Here is a 20,350-nt window from a genome sequence, read left to right as displayed (position 1 = left end):
AGGTAAGACTAACTGGCCTATAGTTTCCTGAGTCCTCCTTCGTCCCTTTTTTCAAGATGGGAACCATGTTGGCCCTCTTCTAGTGCTATGGCACCACACCAGAGCACCGCGAGTGCTCATAAACCTGTGCCAGGGGTCCTGCAATAACCTCAGCTAATTCCTCAGCACTCTGGGGTGGAGATTGTCTGGACCAGCTAATTTAAATACGTCCAGTCCCTCCGGAAGTTCCCTGACTAGATCCTCCTTGACCCTTGGCCTAGGTGTGCCTCCCCTGGGGCCTGAGGGGTCCTGGTGGGGGTGCTGATCCAGTCACTGCTCAGGAAAATGGAGGCAAAGAAGTTGTTAAATAGGTTAGCTTTGTCGTCTGGTGTGACGACCAGATTTCCTAACGTGTCTTGCAGGGGCCCCACGTTACCTGGTACCTTCTTTCTGCCCCCAATGTATTTAAAAAAGGACTTCTTGTTGTCCTTGATCCGGGTAGCTAGTCCCAGTTCCATCTCTGCCTTGGCCTTCCTGACTGCCCCCCTGCAGCCCCGAGCAACTGCAGTATAGTCCTCCCTGGTGATGACCCCTCCCTTCCATTGGGTGTATGCCTCCCTTTTAGCTAGGAGACATTCCTGGATGCTTTTAGTGAGCCATGGGGGCTTTTGAGCCCTCCTGTCCCCTTTGATCCATGTTAGGATTACCTCCCTTTGGGCTTGGAGGATCGTCTCCTAAAGGAGCGGCCACTCTTCTTGGACACCTGACTCCCCTCCTCTCCGGGACCTCAGTGCCTCCCTGACTATTCTCCGTAGCTCACTGAATTCCGCCCTCCTGAAATCTAGGTTTCCTGCCTTGCTGCAGGCCTTTGCCACCTTGTGCTGGATGGTGAATTCCAGCAGGCAACGATCGCTGTTGCCCAGATGGTCGAGCACCCGCAGCCCCCTCAGCAGGTCGTCACCCGTGGCCAACACCAGGTCCAACAGGGCATCTCCCCTGGTAGGGCTGTTCACCTCCTGGGTTAGACAGAGGTCCTTCATTTAAGCTAGGAACCTACATGAGCAGTCAGACCTGGCTGACTGCTCTTCCCAGCAGATGTCTGGAAACTTCAGGTCACCCATGATGACCATGTCTTTTGACATAACTACCTCCTTTGCTGTGCCCCAGAGTCATTTAAGGTGCATTATGCCACCAAATTTGCTGCAGCAGCTAGAATTAACACACAATACGATGCTGAATTTGCAAACTCGTGCAAACAGCAACGCCATTAAACCGGTGCAAAAGGGCACTGAACCTGCTTTAATGTGTCATCTACAAATGCCCTTAAGTTCTAGCAATTCCACAGGCCCATTAAATACCAAAAGCCTAGAGGATTTTCTTTTCTCTGACTATAGATCTGGGCAATAAATAAATAAAAACATTTCACATAAAAATATAAAAATGCTTTCTTCACTAATGCATGCATTTCAAACTGCTACCAGTTTTGTGTACATTTCTACCAACTACAAACAGCTACCAGAATTTTAGGAAATCTGGATCTTGACTCATAATTGACGTTGCAGATTTTCACTTTTCAGGAGTTTAACATGGGGTAAATATGTGCTATTCATATTTTTTACCTGTTCTCTCAACAAGATGAACATGAGCCACCAATGCGATGCTGTGGCCAGCAAAGCAAACCAAGCTCTGGCGTGCATCCACTGATGCATCTCAAGCAAAACCAGCGAGGTCATCCTCCTGCTTTGTTTGGCCTTAGTGAGGCTGCAGCTGCAGTACTGCATCCAGTTCCGGGCCCTCCCCACTTCAGTAGGAATGTGGATAAGCTTGAGAGTCCAGAGGAGAGCCACCCATATAAATCAAAGGCCAATAGGGCAAGCCTTATGAAGAGAGGCTGATCGACTCAAGACTCTTCAGCCTGGAGAAGAAAAAGCTCAGGGGAACTTGGTGGCAGCCTACAAGTATATAAGGGGCATGGCATAAGGACCTGGGAGAACAATTGTTCACCAGGGCTTCCCAAGGGATAACAAGGTCTAACATCTACAAACTCCTGGAAGGCTGATTCAGACTGGACATAAGAAAAAACTTCTTTACAGTCTGTGTGTCCAGGATCTGGAACAGACTCCCCACCCAGAGGTGGTGCAAGCACGTACTCTGGACTCATTCAAAAGGCGTTTGGATGTTTATCTTCCTAGGATCGTTTGACCCCAGCAGATTTTCTACCTATAGCAGGGGGGCTGGACTCGATTTCATGAGGTCCCTTCCAGCCCCTAAAGTCTATGAAATCTATGAAGTACCAGATGGAAAAAAACAAAAGAAAGCAAAAAAGAGGGACGGATTTTGTTGTTCAGTTACATCTGGGTAACTGTAGAGTGTCTTCAGTTAATTTAATTTTAAAATCATTGAAAAAAAAACAAACAAACACAATGTAGTTACACCAGGTTTGGGCAGACTTTCATAGACAGGGTAGCCAAGAGTGGAGTTTGTTTTTCACTACCACTATCGTAATAATGCCTTGAGGCTTCAGTCATCGATCGAGACCCCTTGTCCTCCCTGTTTGGCACTATACAAACACTTCTATTAAGACGTTCTCACCATGGGAAAGAGGCCTAGGGAGTGGTAGCGACGTGATATGGCATTTGGCATAGTCTTGTTCCGAAGGTTCTTCAGCTCTTCCTGCGCCTCATGAAGCATCTCCATGCACTCTGCATACTTGTCTTCCAACTCTCGCAACTATAACATTTGAACAGAAAGCATACTGTGAGCCAAGCTAATGCCCCCAAAAGTTTCAGAAGCATTTGAAATACTGATGGAAGAGAAAAACCCTATTTAAACAGAGAATAAGGATTAATTTTTATGAAAACTGAACAATGGCAAAAAAAGAATGAGACCAGATAAATGGCATTTCAATCCTTACAAGTACTTAGATACAAATGTGTCCTGACTTACCTGACAGTTTTCTCTAAATATCTTCAATACCCTCTACTCACCTAATATTAAGTAGTACCAGTTAGCATACACAAAGCGCACACATGCATGCACACACACACACACACGGATCTTTGGTAATCCTGGGCTAGCCTTTATTTTAGAAGAGCTGCAAAACTTTCCCATGTTGTCCTTTAGTCCACCAGTATGCAGAAACTATGATCAGTAGGAATCAAGCTCTAAAAACAGGGGGAGGGTAATTAAGCCTCCATGCCTATTTTAAACCTTGACTTCCCAAAACATGCATTTGTGGCAGGGAGGAGGGAAGCAATCTGCCTACAGTGAAGCTGAGTGCAATTCATTTCATGCAGGCCTTGAATTGTTAAGGAGATGGCAACAACTCTCACTGTAGATCTATGCTAGACCAGAAACAGGGGATGTAGAGGTGAAAAGTACAGATAATGTTACTGATGCACTTCAGTACTAGCCAGGATACTCACTTCTGCTGTGAGTTGCCGCTGAGCATCTTTGGCTGCCCCCAGGTGCTGGACAAGTTCTTCATTTTCAACTGCACACTGAAATGGACCAAAAATGGTAAACTCACTGCAATACACCAATTACAGGGAATATCTTGTCATAGACAATGCAAACAGCAGACCAATGTTTACATATATCTAATTCTGTATGTAATTAAAGTATTTTAATATTAGATACAGCATTACAACATTTCTGTGCTCTAAAACTAAAATCTCAGGCCTGGAACCACTGGGAATCCTTTATCTGAGGCATCTTTGGCAACAGCTTCATCCTACTGAGGTTAAGGGAAGTTTTGCCATTGACTTCAACAAGACCAGAAATTACCCCCAATTGCTAAAGATGAAAGTAACTTTTTTTTTTTTTTCTTTTAGTTTTCCATGTTAAAATATAGGGAATTAAATCAGATATTTATACATTTCTATAACAAAACAAAAAATCAAAATGGTAGGCCAGCTTGTAAAGAAAATGATCATTCCTAAAACAACATGCAAGAGAGTTAAATCAAAAGTGGCTATTGCAAAGAGAATGGAAATCATATTTTCCTGAGGAGGTGCAATATATACTATAAGCCACTGAAACCACTATCTGGTAAGGCAGGAGCAATTTCAGTCATGCCTGTAGATTTATTCTTTGCTAAAGCTCATTGATTTCAATATGAAAGGTAGCATTTAAATCAATTTAAACCTGCCTGCTAGTGCAGGAATAGCCTGCTCTGGGCTGTCTGCACCTCATTAAGGCTTAATTCAGAGGGTTTTTCTCCTAATAGCAGCAGTTAGATTGGCAAAACTTTGTCAGTTCCAAGGGTGATGAAAGTACAACATGGGATTAACCACCTGCCAGCCATTTATACAATTTTCTAGTTGCTAAATGAGCCTGCTCTATACAACTTATAGGAATATGTATGGCACAGGCTCGTTTACTCATCCAACTAGAGGTGAGAATTAAAACTTTATTACAATTTGGCATTTGAATTCCTTACAGCTTTTGCCTTTTTCTGAAGATCAACTATCTGAGAGAGAAGATGGGTGATCTCTTCCTGCTGCCGGGCAGCATCTTCAGTTTTCTTTGCTAACTCTTCGGAGAGAGAGGCAATCTGGATGTTTGCATCCCCTTTAATGAGACAGAAGCCATCATGACTACACGCCAACATACTTTAGCATGTGCTAATGACAGAAGACTGTGTAGAATTTTTCCCCCTAACACAGCAATATACTCTCTAATGCCTTTTTGAGAAAGAATTAATACTGCATGGCCAGCTTCACATCCACTAACAAAGTATTCCATTATATTATGGGCAAAGCTGCCATTTGCAGTGAAACCTTTTTATTTAAGGCAAAAAAGAAGCCATTAAGGGTTCATATTTAAAAGCCAATACCTGTAACTAAAGTCCATTAGTAAGATTCAATGTCATATTGTTTTCACATTGCACCATACTGAAAATAGAAAGCTATTATTCTAATTTCATTGTAATCAGATTACCCAGTGATATTTAAAATATGTTGCTCACTAAGTCCATCTTTCCTATCAAAGAAAACATAATACTTTATTTTTTGTGTTTTAGTAAATATTAGGCATCAAATAATTAGAATGCCTAGTTTCCTAAAAACTATGACCATGTGATCTAATTGTCTGTCTATCATTACTAGGTAGATGGACAACTAGATATCACACTAGAATATTAGAAAATAACGATCTATGAACTTGACATCCTCATGACGTGAATACTGCTTTAAATTTTGTGGTGAACAAATTGAGAACATTGGTTTAGAAAGCCACAGTTCCTAATTCTCCTTTAAACTAAGAACATACAAGCTGCACACTGAGGGGCACAGGCTCCTGGCAAGCTATCAGCATCCAAAGTGTTGCACTTACTTTGAATGAAACCAAATAAAATACAGATGCTGTTATCTAGATGAGTGGACATCAGATCCTACAAATCCTAAGCATTTTTTGTTCCATCTCTGTTCACATAATTACTGGGTGCATTGTAAAACACAGAGCTGTATTTGGCTACCACCAGAGAATCGCAATACAGCTTAGTTCATACTTTTACACTGGCTGCTTAGAAGAAATGCCAAGGTTAAGAAAACACTCCTTCACTAAGAAGAAAAAGTGCAAAAAAAAGTTTTACATATTTACTTTAGGCCTCAGCTTTCTTGTGTGCACTGGTACCTAACAAAAGGTATGAAAGTTTCCCCTCTCAAACGTTGTCCTTATGCTTCTTTGGTAATTTATATAGCTATTGTGAATATGTTACAGTTTATTCTGAAAGTCTGCACTTAAACTGAAATACCTTGAAATTAAAAACCTATGGCTTAATCCACAGTATTCCCATATTCAATGTAAAAATACTTTAGCTTTCTCACACAGTACATAGAGTAAATGTTAAAAAAAAAATTGAGCAATTTTTAACCTTGTACCTACTTCCACTAGCAATCCTAGAGATTAAACATCTCGGGTTAAACTGATAATAGCTAGTAGGGACATAAAAGACCACAGGATTTATTTACAGCTCAATCTAAATGTTAAACAATAATGTCAGATGTGAAGGGGGGAGGGGAGGGAAAAAAAAGACAAGACATACTCAGCTCTTTCACACAGTCATTTACAAGCTGCTGTTCTTTCTCTTCATAAGTAATTGTTTCAGTCTTCAGCTGACAGGCCTGTTCAAAAGATCCACAGCAAAACATACCAGTGTTAGCATCCTGGTTGTCTTCTACTCCACTAGAGTGTTTCCATTTGCTCCATAATAGCAGATCCCTTTTCAAGTCACAAGAGACAATGAGAAAGGAACCTGTTTGCCTGCCATCTGCAGTCACAGAAGTTTGCACCTACTATCACATTACCACAAGATGTCACCACTGTACACAGAACAAAGATAACCCTGACAGTATGCAGAGAACACAAGGTTTAAACTAATTACCTAGCCAGCGATAGTTCGACATCTCTAAAACAGATGACCTCATGTGTGTTACCGTGCATTTTCATTGGGAGCACTGGAAACCCTGGACTATGCTATATAGCATTCTCTCATAACACCCTCAAAGGAAGCAGCTTTCACTCCTAGGCCTACTTAAGTTAGCCTCAAAAAACCCCCCACATACTGCATCACAAGCACTTACATTGCTTATCATCCCTCAGGTATTTTATAATGAAGGTGAAGCATACTGCACTCTGATCAAAAATATCTTGTTAAACAGGCCTGTTGCAAGCTGACTTGCATCTGTAGTAGGAAAGCTAATGAAGCTGTGGATCTGTGCGCATCATTCCCAGATCAAAATGTTTATTCTACCCCATTCACTTAAAGTTCACAAATAACATATCCTCAAATTCTCAAAGTAAATTTGTACTCATTTGTAAATGTTAACTAACAGACATATAACTCCATCAACCCAAATTGCTTGTAATTCTTTTGAACCATCAAAAAAGATGAAACTCAAACAACAAAATCCATTAATATTAAAACAAGGTGAAAAATATGACCTAATACACCCTAATTAAGGCCATTTGCAGTAATTTAGATTAGCTCCCTCCTAATATATTTAGAAGTCATTAGTGTCCATTCTTAACCATTGGTGAATATTAAGAACATTGTGCCAGTCTACAGATTTAGAGCCAAAGAGATGGTTCATCCATGTTCCAGATACCAGTGTGCACAGAACTGTTAAATTTTAGAGCAGTGGTTTTCAACTTTTTTAAATTTGCAGACCCCTAAAAATTTTCAAATGGACCTGCAGACCTCTTTGAATTGTAAGTGTGGGTATTCACATACTTTTGATTGAATATATTAATCTTTTGTGGACTCAGAGTCTGAGCACCACAAGTTAAAAGCCACTGTTGTATGGTATAAAACTTTATACTAACATGCTTATAGAACTGTATTGTCTGATTAGGAAACTCAGAAGAAAGGCTCATTTTCAGTTTTGTAGATTTCACTTGTACTCTTAATATCAGAAGATCAATGTTGGTTAGTTAATGTCGCTGCAGTAGGATGTGCTATGTCACCTACGGGATTATAGGGTACTAACTCCCCTAACAGGAGTCCATTAATAGCATTTATTAAAATCAAGTTTTCAGCACATCTGTTCTCACAATAAGAGGAAAGCATAGGTACAACAAAATAAATGAGGGAGAAGTTTCACCTCTGATCTAAGCACAACATTCTCCTCCTCAAGGTCTTTGAGTTTCTTTTGAAGAGAATCCAAGTGAAAATAGTTCTGGACAGAGGACGATGATTCGTTCCTCTTCAGCCTGGTAACCAAAACATTAATTAGCGTTTAAGTTCTATTGTTTTCTGCCAACATGTGTTTGAAACCTTGACTGGCATCACACAAGGTGAGAAAAAAGGGGACAAGCTGCAAAGAGGTCTCAACAGATAGAGTTATGAAAAATTCAAAATTGTCACTCTACATTATTTGTGGCAATACATTTTCATCAACTTTTTAAAGTAAAAGTGACAGTTTGCCTTATTCCTCACTTCCCATGGAAAAGCTATTCAGCCCTGGGTATTAAAAAGAAAGCCATCTTTTCCACATGCAGCTATACAAGGAGTAATCTAATACTTTCATGATTAATGCAGCATATGCTCTACCAAAATGCTGCAATAACTTTGCAGGCAAGAGGACAAGGGCAGATAACCTCCTCAAAGTCTGCAATGAAGCAGCTAACTGCCTGGCAAACACTGTGAACCATGCTTCATCTCTCCTCTCTCTGTCAAACACTGCATGGCATTTTTAGCTATTCCTCCAGCCTTTTTCAGACATAACAGCATGAATATGGAGGTTATCCTCCCAACACTGAGCTAGATTTGCCCTTGCACACAGCTCTGCCATGTGAAAGTTAGGGGTGGAACACAGAACTGACTTGTGACCCTGTGGACCAGTCCAGGCCAATGCAACTGTAATAGCTTATGGAACAGTATATCCTTGGCCTTTGGCTTCCTTTCTTCTCCCTTCTTACACTGGAATCAGCGCAGCTGCTCTGACACAAACCCTTAACAATACGAGTAGGCAGTGCAAGATGGGAATTTATAGTTATATCCCTGACTTCATTTGTTCTAGTCCAGAGGTAGCCAACCTGTGGCATGGGTGCTACAATCGGCACAGGCAACCTCTGTGTGGGGCACATAACAGATTGGAGATGTGACAGCCAGCATAGTGGCAGACAGGGCAGGGAGAAGAAAGCAGAACAGCAGCTTGGTTGGGGAGCACAGTGCAGGGACCAAAAGCTGAACAGTACATCAGGTAAGGGAAATGGATCAGAGTGATACTGAGGAAGGGTACAGGGCATGCCTGCCATAAAGGTTGGCTCCTACTGTTCTATTCTATTTGACCCTCTCTGATCCCCCACAAGGGTATCAACATTATTCAGAGACTCCCTGTACAGACCCACACCCAAAAGTCTCATTCCCATTCTGGTATAACAACTCACGGTGTAGTGCAGATGGATTCCGGCTCGCTTTCTTCAGCAGCACTAGTATAGAACTGGAGCAGCTCATCCTTCATGGACAGCTCATGGCGCAACTGAGAAACCTATGCAAGAAGAAAGGGGTTAAGGTCTAACGCTTCCTTCCCAGACATATTTTTAATAGCAAAATCACTAGTTTTCATTTGATATGCAAATCTCCTCCGTCAGACTAGTCAAGGGACTAATGTGCTCCAGACATCCTATTTCATTCTCTGAACCTGATTCGCTACTGCACTGCTCCAGATTTGTATCAGTGAGACCATGTGGACTTCAGTGGTGTTACAATGGACTGTGGTTGTGAATCAGGTTCAGATTCATTTGTTTTTGATGTGAAGATTGTAACCATTTGGTTTAGACATTTGCCACAATTATTCCTGACTGACTGATCCAATTGGAGAATGTAGGGCCCTCAAAATAGGGTTCTCTTTGGGCAGCACTCTGATGCTTCATATAATACGAAATGTGACAATTCCACCGCTTAACAGTTCTGGCCACAGGAAATCATTATTCCAAATGATTTGTATTAGCCTCCAAATACAATACAAGGCATTGGTCTTCAGAGAGTATTTCTTCTCTGAAAAGCAGTTCAGCAGAAACAGTATCAAGGAGTCCTATGTCTACTGGAACAAACACACCAAGTTTCAAATTAAATGGGTATGTTTCTTCCCTGTAATAGTTAGCTCTGCAAACACAAAAGCTTTCTTCCACACTGTGCTTCATCACAGGTCAAAAACAGCCTGCTGGCCAAACTGGACAGTAACTGGAGAACAACACTTCTTCATCCTCACAGATTTAAATTAAGCCCTCAATGGAAAAATCTGATTGTAGTGCATTTGCAACAGACGTTAATGCCACCACTTAATTAGCATCATTATTGATGATACCCAAGGAGAAAGGCATACCATTCAGTTAATCTGCTCTTGTACAACATGACCAGACCCCAAGTTTCTTATCCATTAGGACACTGTACAATGCCCATTTGTTCAAGCAGGCTTTAGTGTGAATGGTATGCCAGGCCTATTGCTGATTATCACTGGTAAATACATCTTTAGTTAACATCTGTTATATTGATTCTTGTTTTAGATGCATGTTCCCCTGGACATGAATTAAACACCACAATTTACCCAAGTATTGCAGCGCTACATACCACACATTCTGTTCTCCATGCTGCAAGGGATATCCAGGGGGCAAAAAACCCCACAGAGCTGTGTACACAGTGGCAGTGTGTGACACCTGAAGCCAGAGCCTGGCTGGTCAGAGCTGCACTCCTCTGCCAGACAGGCTTCATGCAGCAGGATCACCACTGCTGCAGCCCCAGAAGGCCCCCAGGACTCCAGGTAAGGCTGCTGGAGCCAGCCCAGTGCTGGCCCCAGCCTCCTTTACCCCACCTAGGGTAACTTGCCATGCACCAGTACATGCAAGACACAGGCACTCCCCGAGGACAACTAGTGGCAGCACACCTTGTGCCGCCGCTAGTTGTCTCTGGGGAACCAAACATCCACGCACATCTGGACACAGCCACTGACTTCAATGCAACTATTCACAAATCTAAACATTTAGCTTTGGCCTAAAGCACCTTGCTAAACTGAGACCCTCTTGAGATGCACATTTTAACATGCAAGAAAGTATATGGAAGTGTTTTTTCTGTATATTCACTGACAGTTTAATCCGAGTGAATTTTCTTGTTTGAGCTTCAATGGCAGTCTCAGCATCTCCTCTCAACCCACCCCTATACTCCGAATCTTCATTCTCTCCAAGAACCAAATAGACAGGACTCAGACAACACAGATAAAGTAAGCTTTGGAGAGACTACACTGGGCCCAATTCTCTTCTCATTCTGGTGTAAGGCAGGTTAACTTTAGCAAAGTCAGTAGAGTCCCTCTAGCATGAGGGACATCAAAATCAGCCTTACACTAAGCATTCAGCTGCACTCTAATTAAGAACAGCAAATCTTTGCATGCTGTGCATTAAAAACTACAGGACTCATTACAGACACATACCAATTTGAAGACCTTTAGTCCCTCCTTACAACTCCCCCAAAGTGGATCCTAATGCATTATAAAACACAGGATAAGAGTCCAGGAATCAAGCTCAATCTGAGATCCCTGGCTGATCAGCATGCTCAGTTCCTAGGATTTTACTTGGTGCTGGGGGTTTGGATGCTTTCCTCCCACCTCTGAGCATCTCATTCAGTGGTGTCAATCACTTCTGGAAAACAGCTGCATCCAGCCCACCACAGCCAACAAGACAGTCATCACAAATGTCAGAAGTCAAGAAAGGGGCAAACAGGATCCCTCTCCCCACATAAAGAAATAGAAACGAAAGAGTCGAGTTGAAAACAGAGGATGATTTTATAAGGTCCTTACTCTTGCGCAGTCCTTACATTCATTATAAGTAAGGGTTTACAGAATGAGGCCCATTATTTACACTGTAGCTCTAATTGTTGGCTAGGTTGCAAATAAAGCAAATGAAGATACACAGTAGTCTCATGTCCTTTATTTGTATATGCTGACAACAGCCATGCAAAGGTCTACATGGCAAATGCATCTATTTTTTGTTGTACCTTTCATTGTTAGATTTTTTTTTTAGATTAGTATTTTTTTTCTGCCAACTTTAACCATCAGAGAAAACCTCATTTTGACAATGAATTGTACTGGAAGCACTGTACTTCCAGCACCTAGAAAGGATAACTAGACAAAGAAGTTGAAGAGGATTAAACGATGTAGTAAACAGAGCAATTTAGAAAAGAGAGTGCAAAGACCTAGCAACCTTCTCTACTCTAATCCAGACTGACAGTTCGTGTTACTCTGGTTCTTAGATCAGATAAATTTCTCTACCAACTAAGAACCTCCACAGATGAGACTCTTAGATCAGATTTCAAAGCAGACAGGTTTAAGTTGAGACAGACTTTACTTCAGAAGCTCTTGGACCAACTGAAGAGTTATTTCCGCAACGAAAGCAATTTACAACCAAAAATTTTGTTCAATACAATATTTAAGCCATTGGTAAATACTTCTGAAACAGCAGGGCAATGGTCTACCATGCACAGTTAAGCTACAGTGTTTCCTTCAGTGTACTCGGCCTTTTGTTTTCTAATGTCATACAGCAGATGCAAATCTCAATTTCCACAGTTTAATTTTACTGGAAAGTATAATACAGGGTAGAAATTAGTAACAATTAGATGGCAGATTTAGAGTGGTGTTGTAGTCATAACGATCCAGGAATTATACGAGGCAAGGATTTTAGGGGTGATATCTTCTATTGGACCAACTACACGCTTGGGATAAAATTAGACATGCTTTTAAATACAAGGCATTCAAAGGCAAGGGACCTGAGAAAGAATGCTTTACATTTGAAAGCTTTTCTAACTTTAACCCACCCATGCAGTTGGTCCAATAAAAGATGTCACCCTAAGAAATCCTTGCTGTTAGCAAATAAATGAAACTGAGAAGGGAAAGGTTCTGTCTGTTTTCAGAAGAAGAAATGAACATTCAAATTAGCTTGAGGAAACATCCAAGAAAGGCTGCTGTAGGTAGAGACATTTCATCTAAAAAGGGTAAAGTAGGGCAGAATATAATCAATGGGGTAAAAGGATCCAACTTGGATAGAACTGCCTAAATCATGTATGTTAAAGACATCATAACAGTAATCCTATCATGATCACAGCCTGTTTTTGAATTATTATTTTGGTTTCACATGGGGTGGGGGAGAAGAGAGGGAGGGAGGCCAGCACATACACACATGCATGCAAGTACAGTCTATATATTTTACTTATGCCCACAAACATATGTGAAGACAATGTGTGTGTGACAAAAGGCAGGGCCACAGTGACGTGACTTTGAGATTTTATTAGCATGCTTGGAAGCATTCCTATCTTACCTACACGTAGGAGGACACTGCAAGTCAGGATATATCTAGATTTCCTCCAGGCTGTGCCCAGGTACAGATCCATGAAGCACACCCCTCTCACTTGATCCCTCTCTGCATACCAACTCCCAAAACCAAAAAAACCTAACAGCCTTGCAGCAAACCTTAACAGGCTGTCAGTGCCACTCTCAGGCTCCCTAACTTGGGAATATTTACTATTTACTAGTGCTAACTCAGAACTGCTATTTCTGGGATTTGGCCTATGTGGAATGGGAGAAGAAGGGCAGAGCATGCTTCACAGCAGTGCAAACAGGCATGACAGTAGTTATGTAGAAATACCCTGATACACGTCATGCCTTACAGGTGCTAATGCAAAGTCCTTCTATTTTATGCCACAAACTGATATGGAAGTGTGTCATACACTGCAAATAAAAAAAAATGTTTATTTTAAGAACAGTTTAGATAATTAAAAAAATATTTATTGGGACTATTATCTCTCTCTATAGAGCCTGTTGGTTTAGCTATTATGGCTCCAAGTATACAAGATTCAAAGAAAGCTACAAAAATTATTAGACCTAGCCTAAGATTTTCTTCATACAAAACTGCCCTGGCTTTTAATCCCAGCATCTTGTTGGAAACTCGGTATGTGGTCCCACTGAAAAAGTGGCAATATCTTAGTGGTGCCAACTTCTTTTCCTTCATCTCCAAAAAGGCTGGTAATAGTGTGGTTCAAATGCCACACAACTGAAGGTGAGCAAGGAATCTGTTTTTTTCCCCCCTCCATAGCAGATCACTTTCGTATACAGTATATTTCCCATTTATTACACATGTATGACTGCTTCATGCACACTTGGTTTATAATCCCATCTCTCACATTTAATCCAAAATCTTTGAGCATCTCCATTCACCACCATTTTTATTATCTCTCTCTCTCTCTCTATGAATGAAAGAGATTTTTCTGATGGCCCCAATTTTTTTTTTTTAATCTCAGTGGTGCTCAGCCTCTAGCCCACAGACAAGATCCTGCCTGCAGAGCCATATCATTTGGTCCACGGGGATCTCCAGAAATTGGGCATTGGAAAAAATCAGTAGTAGCATTAATTGCTGCTTCCCTGCTGACAAGTTTCCAGCTCCATGGGAAGCTCTGCAGGCCAGATAATGGCCCCGCATGCTAGACTGCTCTGGCACATGGCTGGATCCAGGCACATGGGGATGAACTAGTGTGCGGTCAGATTCAGACACATAGGGTCACACCTGGGAACTAACCCCACATTGGATCCAGCCTGCAGACCAATCCCAGCACTGGCTTCTAACCCTTTGGGGCAGCAAGCTAACGTGCATCAGCGTTGTATTAAAAATGGGGTAATTAGGACATTTTTATGGTTCTGTTTGAGATGGATTCAGTTGGGGTTATACTGCATCTGGCTTTTCATCCTTGGGACTACTCTGAATAAAATTAAATAGGCAAATAGGCATGAGATTTCTGTGACATTGTATGAAGCAAATATGACTCCAAGAATACTTAAATGTTTTTATATATTCTATACCATCATTATATCACACACACATACAGAATATGTGCATCAAAATCCTAGCATGTCTTCCTGTCCAAAATTTATGCACGCGCTATACTACAGAAACCTACATACCAACATTTCACCAGTCAGTCACATTTCTATGATCAGTCTACACCCACAACAAATTCAGACTGACATTTCATTCATAAAAGATCAAAGAACATTAATGATCTTTAAGGGTGTTTGCAGCCAAAAGCTTGCAAAGAATAATTTTTCCAACTATCTGAGTTGGTCTAATAAAAAAATATCAGATTTACCCAAGGAACCTTGCCTACCTATGTCCTTAGACCAACATGGCTACAACCTATACCCAAAAGAAAATGAATGACACACAAGATAAAACTGAGCAAAAGAGGACTTTTTTTTTAAAGCACCACTGGCTGTAGAGGAAGCATGCGTGCATATGTCCTTACCTCTTCTCTGATATGTTCTACCTGCTCCTCAAGCAATTCATTTCTCTCGGTTAGCGTTTTATTCTTCTTTAACAGTGACTGGCCAATCCGAGCAGCTAATTCCAAGTCTCGCTCTTTCTGTGAAATGGAAAGAAAATAAGGTTGATTTAAAATGTTGTGTTCACTTAGAAAACAACTGGCTCTTCCAAGGAGGATGGAAAGTAAATTTGCGCTACAAAGAAAAGAACGAATGCTCTGCAAAAAAAAAGAAACCAATAATTTCTGTTCATTTTCTTGTCCTTTTTCTGCTTAGGCAATACCCACATAATTCAGAAACACCGACATGTACAGTTAGTTAATGAACTATACAAATGAAAGCACAGCCTTAGAGGTTTAATGTGAAAATGTTCATGTTAAATTTTCTTCTTGAACTTTTGCACAGGGCTTGTAGGGAGCACTTGGGATTGTATTTTAAGGGCTCTTGAAACATAGCACAAAACAGTTAGAACACATTTGGATCTCTCAGCTACTGTATTTCTCAGTTTCTCCATTGCTCCACTTCAAATAAACCAGATTTCAGTAACTGTAGAATCACTTTCATTCACAGCCACCAAGTAAATCTTTCCTTTCAATAGCTTCAGAAAAAAAGAAGCAACTGTGTTAAAGTTGCAAGGCTTTATTATCACCATCTATGGTAGGGGAGAAGGTGGCCTATTGCAAAAAGGAGTTGATCCAACAATAGTGCTGGAAGGTAGGGAAAAGGACATCTAAGAGAGCTGAATGGAAATGGGCAATTAAGCAATATTCTATCGTAGATTCATAGATTCTAGGGTCGGAAGGGACCTCAGTGGGCCATCTAGTCCAACCCCCCTGCCCTGGCAGGCAAGAAAAGGGTCACCAAACCTGGGATCATGTGATCCCAGCCAGGTGCCCATCCAGTCTTCTCTTGAAGACCCCCAAGGATGGGGTGAGCACCACCTCCCTTGGAAGCCCATTCCAGATCCTGGCAACCCTGACCTTGAAGAATTTTTTTCTAAGGTCAGGAACAGAGGCTGTCACCCCACATGACTGGTGTGCTTAATTTCTTCAGTTTTAGTAACTTAAAGATCTCTTCTTTCTATAGGACTCAAAACTACAGGAAAAAGCTTTTTATACTTTTCTCTCTCTTTCTTACCCACAAGCAATCAGACAACCTATAAGTAAGTCTCACTAGGGCCAGTAGTCCTACATTTATCACACAATAAATGGGCTACTTGCTCAGTAAAGTGTAATGTGCCACATATTCAACCGAATTATCACACAATAAAATGACAAAACCACATTAAATATGAAACAGCTTTGTGGCTGGTTTGCACAGAACTTTAATTTCAACATGTGGTGCAGAACTCTCCTACCCCCAGCTCCTGCTCTCCGAACTACATACGCAGATAGATGCACACCCCAACAGCTGCGTAATGAGATGAGGAATTTCATCCCAAATGACAACAACTGCATATCCTGCCATACCAGATCATGAAACTTTGGCGTGGGAGGATGTGCACTTTTCTGGAGGATCAGGCTTTTGATTAAGCTCTTGGGGAAAAAAAGGTGTTTTACAGAGTATCATATAACTTTGCCGTACTGTACGAGTGCTTTTATAAATAAGAGACTGGTTTTTCTGTTAGATATGTAAAAACCTGTGTGTGGCAGCGATGCCATTTTCCTCTCTTTTTTGCTTAGTTCTTTCTTATGAAAGCTAATTTGGTTCTTTTCAGGTTATATACTGAAAAATATACACCTTGTAACTTGTTTCCTTTGGCCCGCAATTGTTGGACTCACTGATGACTAATATTTATTGCTTGTAACTCACACAAAGTTTCTGCAAAGAAGCCAGTGATCAGTCACCAGCAACAGGGGTTTGAATTAATTTAGTTTCAAATGCCTCCGCTCAGAATAACAGCAGAAAAGCAGAAACTGTGTTTACCAACACAGTTTGCCTATAAGGCATAAATAAGAGTTACGCTGCTGATCATTGCCATTGTTTTCAAACGGTTCTCAACATATGAGGCCAGGCCTATTGTTGAACCAGAAACCCACAGCTCTTTCTAGCCAAAAATGACACGTGGACTTCCAGACTACGCAAATGCCAAAAGGCCTTACAAATGAACTTGTGATATGCAGCAAGCCAACATCTCTAAAAATACAAGCTGGCCCACTGCACAAGTCCAAAAATGGGAAACATATCTTCATACTGTACAGTATTACTCAGAGAAAGGATGAGCCAGTGGTGAGGATTCTAGCACCCGGTGAGGAAGCCTATGTTTAATTCCTTGTTCTGCTACAGATTGCACAAGCAACTGCATATAACTCATAAGGTCTGTGCAATAAACTGGGGGCTATGAAGATAATAGCCTGTCTCCTACATCATTGGGATATGTATTAAAATTGTAAGTACTCAGATACCGTGACAACAGGAACCATAGAAGCACCCCAGCTCCAAACGTATTTATGAAACAGCTGAGGAGGCTAGAAAGCTTACATTTAAGTAAATGCACAAAGCTCTCAAGGCATACCAACACCCTTGCTTAGGCATGGAGACTCGTCTCCCATATCCTCCCTTCATCTTCTCCCCAGGCAACATTGCTTATTCAGACTATAAGGCTGGAGTAGTCCCTTTTGAGAGGAGAGACTCAGCATTTCTTTAAAATCCTTCTCTTCCCCCCGCTAAATATCATTAATGTGCATAATGGCAGGAAAGGAGCCACCCTCAACTGCTGTACGTGGGAACAGCAGCATAGGATCCTAAGACCTATTCAGATGGATACTTTCTCCATCACAGGAGAGGGACTGCATAATCGCATCCATACACACAAGAAAGACTGGATACAGAATTCTGGCCTGATGAACATCATATTGATAAATATTTCCCTTACTGAGAAATATTGGTGTATTGGTTCTCTAGATATGACCCACAGAACATTTCTTCTTGAAGGGGAAAGCACACTGCTTTAAAAAGCTGGCTCAGTGCATTCCCTGACACTGTTCCCAGAACCTTGCTTGTGATATCAACGCAAACTCAAACTGTGTGGACTCTAGGAAGAGACAGGTGTGGGCAAATGCAGATTACTCAAACCTGCCCCTAATAAAAAAGTGGTGGGCAAAACATCTCCACTTTTCAATAGCCAGCCTGGCTAGAAATAATTCTGGATTGGCCCAGTTCCTAAATAAAGAAAACAAATTACTCCTGCCTTTGAAGCTATGAGAGACTATCAGAAATTCTTATATAAAAGGAAGCAAGAATATAGTTGTAGGTTTCCAGATACAGAATCGCTGCTGGCAAAGTCAGGCCAACAAATGCAAGCAAAATAAATCAGCAGAAAGAAGCATGAAGTCACAGTATAGGAGAGATTAGAACAGTAATCAACAGATAGTCATTCAAGGCCTGTATCAGAGTCTTAATATGGACATACATGGGGAAAACTGCTTTAAAAAAAATGCAAGTAAGCACAAAGGCCTCTGTCCTTCAACCAGATACATTAAGGCCCACGCTTCACCCTTTCTACCAATTCACATACTCAGGCTAGCACTGCATAAAATGGTAGCTGTGTCCTTATACTCAAAGCTTCATAATATGCAACATTATTTATAAATCTCCAGGGATTATAAATATGAATACATTGTTATTCTTTATCTCAACAATGCCTTGCAGATGTGATCTGAGAAAATATATTACTTACTTTTCTTTAAAATCAGCTCTCTTTGGTCAATTTTATTAGGCCATTTAGTATGTTTAAATACTATCCTGTAGTTCATTTTTCTCTCTCACATTTCTTGAAAACTGTAACCCATCATAACTATTTAAAGCTGATGTGCTAGAATATTTTTAAAAATAAAGGCACCAGAATGTAAAGAAGAAAAGCCTAGGGAGACAGGATGGGAAGAATACATTGACTCAATGGCTACATGCTTTTTTGAAGGTTATAACCACTCAGACACAAATAAGTAAACTAAAAATGACTTGGGAGCTTAGCATACTCCTGATTTTAAATAAAAACTATCTATAATACTTACTATCCATTTTTTAAAATATAATATGCCTGCATATAAACTTCATTCTTGCCTACCCAACTTTCAGTGTAATCACATTTTGCCTGTCACTAATTGCATTTGGTAAGAGTCAAGTAGATTTGCTTTAGCCTTGTGCAAACACATAAGCAATGCATCTGTACAGCTAATACAAATAAATGGAGCACCTTTCATTAACAAAAATATTTCCCTTACGAATGACATGTATACGTACAATTAAACTATTTCCTTCACCCTGACTAGCAAGTTGGAGAAACCTAAGTATTCTTTGTTTACATGTTACGGGATGATTCCTTAGTATTTCTCTCTCAGAATGGGAATTGCCGGGTAAAGAAACACTTGCCTCTTCAAGAAGACGTGTAACAGCATCTATGTCATTGTATGTTTTAGTCATCTGGCCCACTCTTTCAGCACATAAAACTGTAGGAAAACAAAAGGTAAACATCTGTTATAATGGCAATTTCAGTTCAACACAAACAAAAACCAAGAAAATATATACAAGAGAGAAAAGTTTACATTTTTAAAAAGTTTTCCCTAAAGCTGAAACCAATAAAAAGAAAGTTAATATTCTTAAATAAACTAAGACAATTACAACAAACAAACAAAAAATAAAATCAAACTTTTGTAAAAACATACATGAAAAAAAGCTTATTCACTTTTTAAAGTCCTGCAGACATTAGATTCTTAAAATTACTAGGGCCCTGTTAATAATCTCAACTTTGAAATTTTAAAGTATTTTATACTGGAGAAATTTAGAGCATAATATTGACATTTACTTTTGATTCAATGCACATTGAAAGAATTTTTAAAAATGAGGTATGATGAATTTCACAGGTAGAATGGAAAACATGGAGTGAAGAAGAAAAAAAGTCCTAGTAAAACCTTATTACTTTTCAAATCGTTTAGAGAATCATTGCAATTAACCAAAAAATGGTTAATCATTTGAATTTAAAAAAGGGGGGAAAATGCATGTCAGCCTACATAAGGTGCTCTCATGGCACCCTTACATTGAACCTTCTCTCATTTTCTTGCCCAGGTTAGTCCTATCAGAGCAGCAGATTGGTGAAGTTGGGCTCTACCACAAGTCTCCATAGCATTTACACAAAGTACACACAATCTTGATTCTGAATGACCTAAACTGGATACACGTCATAATGCACGTAATAGCAAGGGCATTTCACAAAAACCATTAGTTATTAATAATACTAATAATAAAAAGCTTAAGTAATTGAAAGCCAGGTTCTGTTTAAGTTAACAAAATCAGTATCATCACCCTGATGCATAATTTAGGAAAGTTAAGTCTGGCTGTAGAATTTTTCCTTGAACCAGGGTCACTATGGCTTCTTAATATAAAAAAGCCAAACTATTCGTATTTCAATGTGTAGGAAAAAGGAGTGTGTATGTATAAGTTGGGAAGGGGACGACTACACAGCACTATGGCAAGGGTGGTATCAGTGGTGCCATGGCACTGGGTGCTATTGTATGGGAGACTCCAACTCAAACTGGAAGGAATTAGCACATGGCGGGGGGGGGGGGGGGGGG

The 20,350-nt window shown here is 40.5% G+C and overlaps 1 protein-coding gene across 5 annotated transcripts in view; it reads right to left on the bottom strand.

The window, feature by feature from the left end:
• Positions 1-20,350, bottom strand: part of TRAK1 (trafficking kinesin protein 1) — a 119,697-nt gene that overhangs the window by 43,068 nt on the left and 56,279 nt on the right. For all 5 annotated transcript variants that reach the window (XM_019508903.1, XM_019508905.1, XM_019508907.1 and 2 more), the window contains 8 exons: positions 19,152-19,228; positions 14,765-14,881; positions 8,872-8,972; positions 7,584-7,692; positions 6,026-6,104; positions 4,421-4,551; positions 3,405-3,479; positions 2,572-2,709 (listed from right to left, as the gene is read on the bottom strand). In XM_019508903.1, coding sequence (XP_019364448.1) covers positions 2,572-2,709; positions 3,405-3,479; positions 4,421-4,551; positions 6,026-6,104; positions 7,584-7,692; positions 8,872-8,972; positions 14,765-14,881; positions 19,152-19,228 — 827 coding nt within the window. The remainder of the gene's footprint in view (positions 1-2,571; positions 2,710-3,404; positions 3,480-4,420; positions 4,552-6,025; positions 6,105-7,583; positions 7,693-8,871; positions 8,973-14,764; positions 14,882-19,151; positions 19,229-20,350) is intronic.

The sequence above is a fragment of the Gavialis gangeticus genome, unplaced genomic scaffold (assembly GCF_001723915.1).
Source record: "Gavialis gangeticus isolate Ggan-Ray unplaced genomic scaffold, GavGan_comp1, whole genome shotgun sequence".
NCBI lineage: Eukaryota > Metazoa > Chordata > Crocodylia > Gavialidae > Gavialis > Gavialis gangeticus.
Note: the sequence above shows the minus strand (reverse complement) of the source record. Positions and strands in the feature narration are given on the sequence as shown.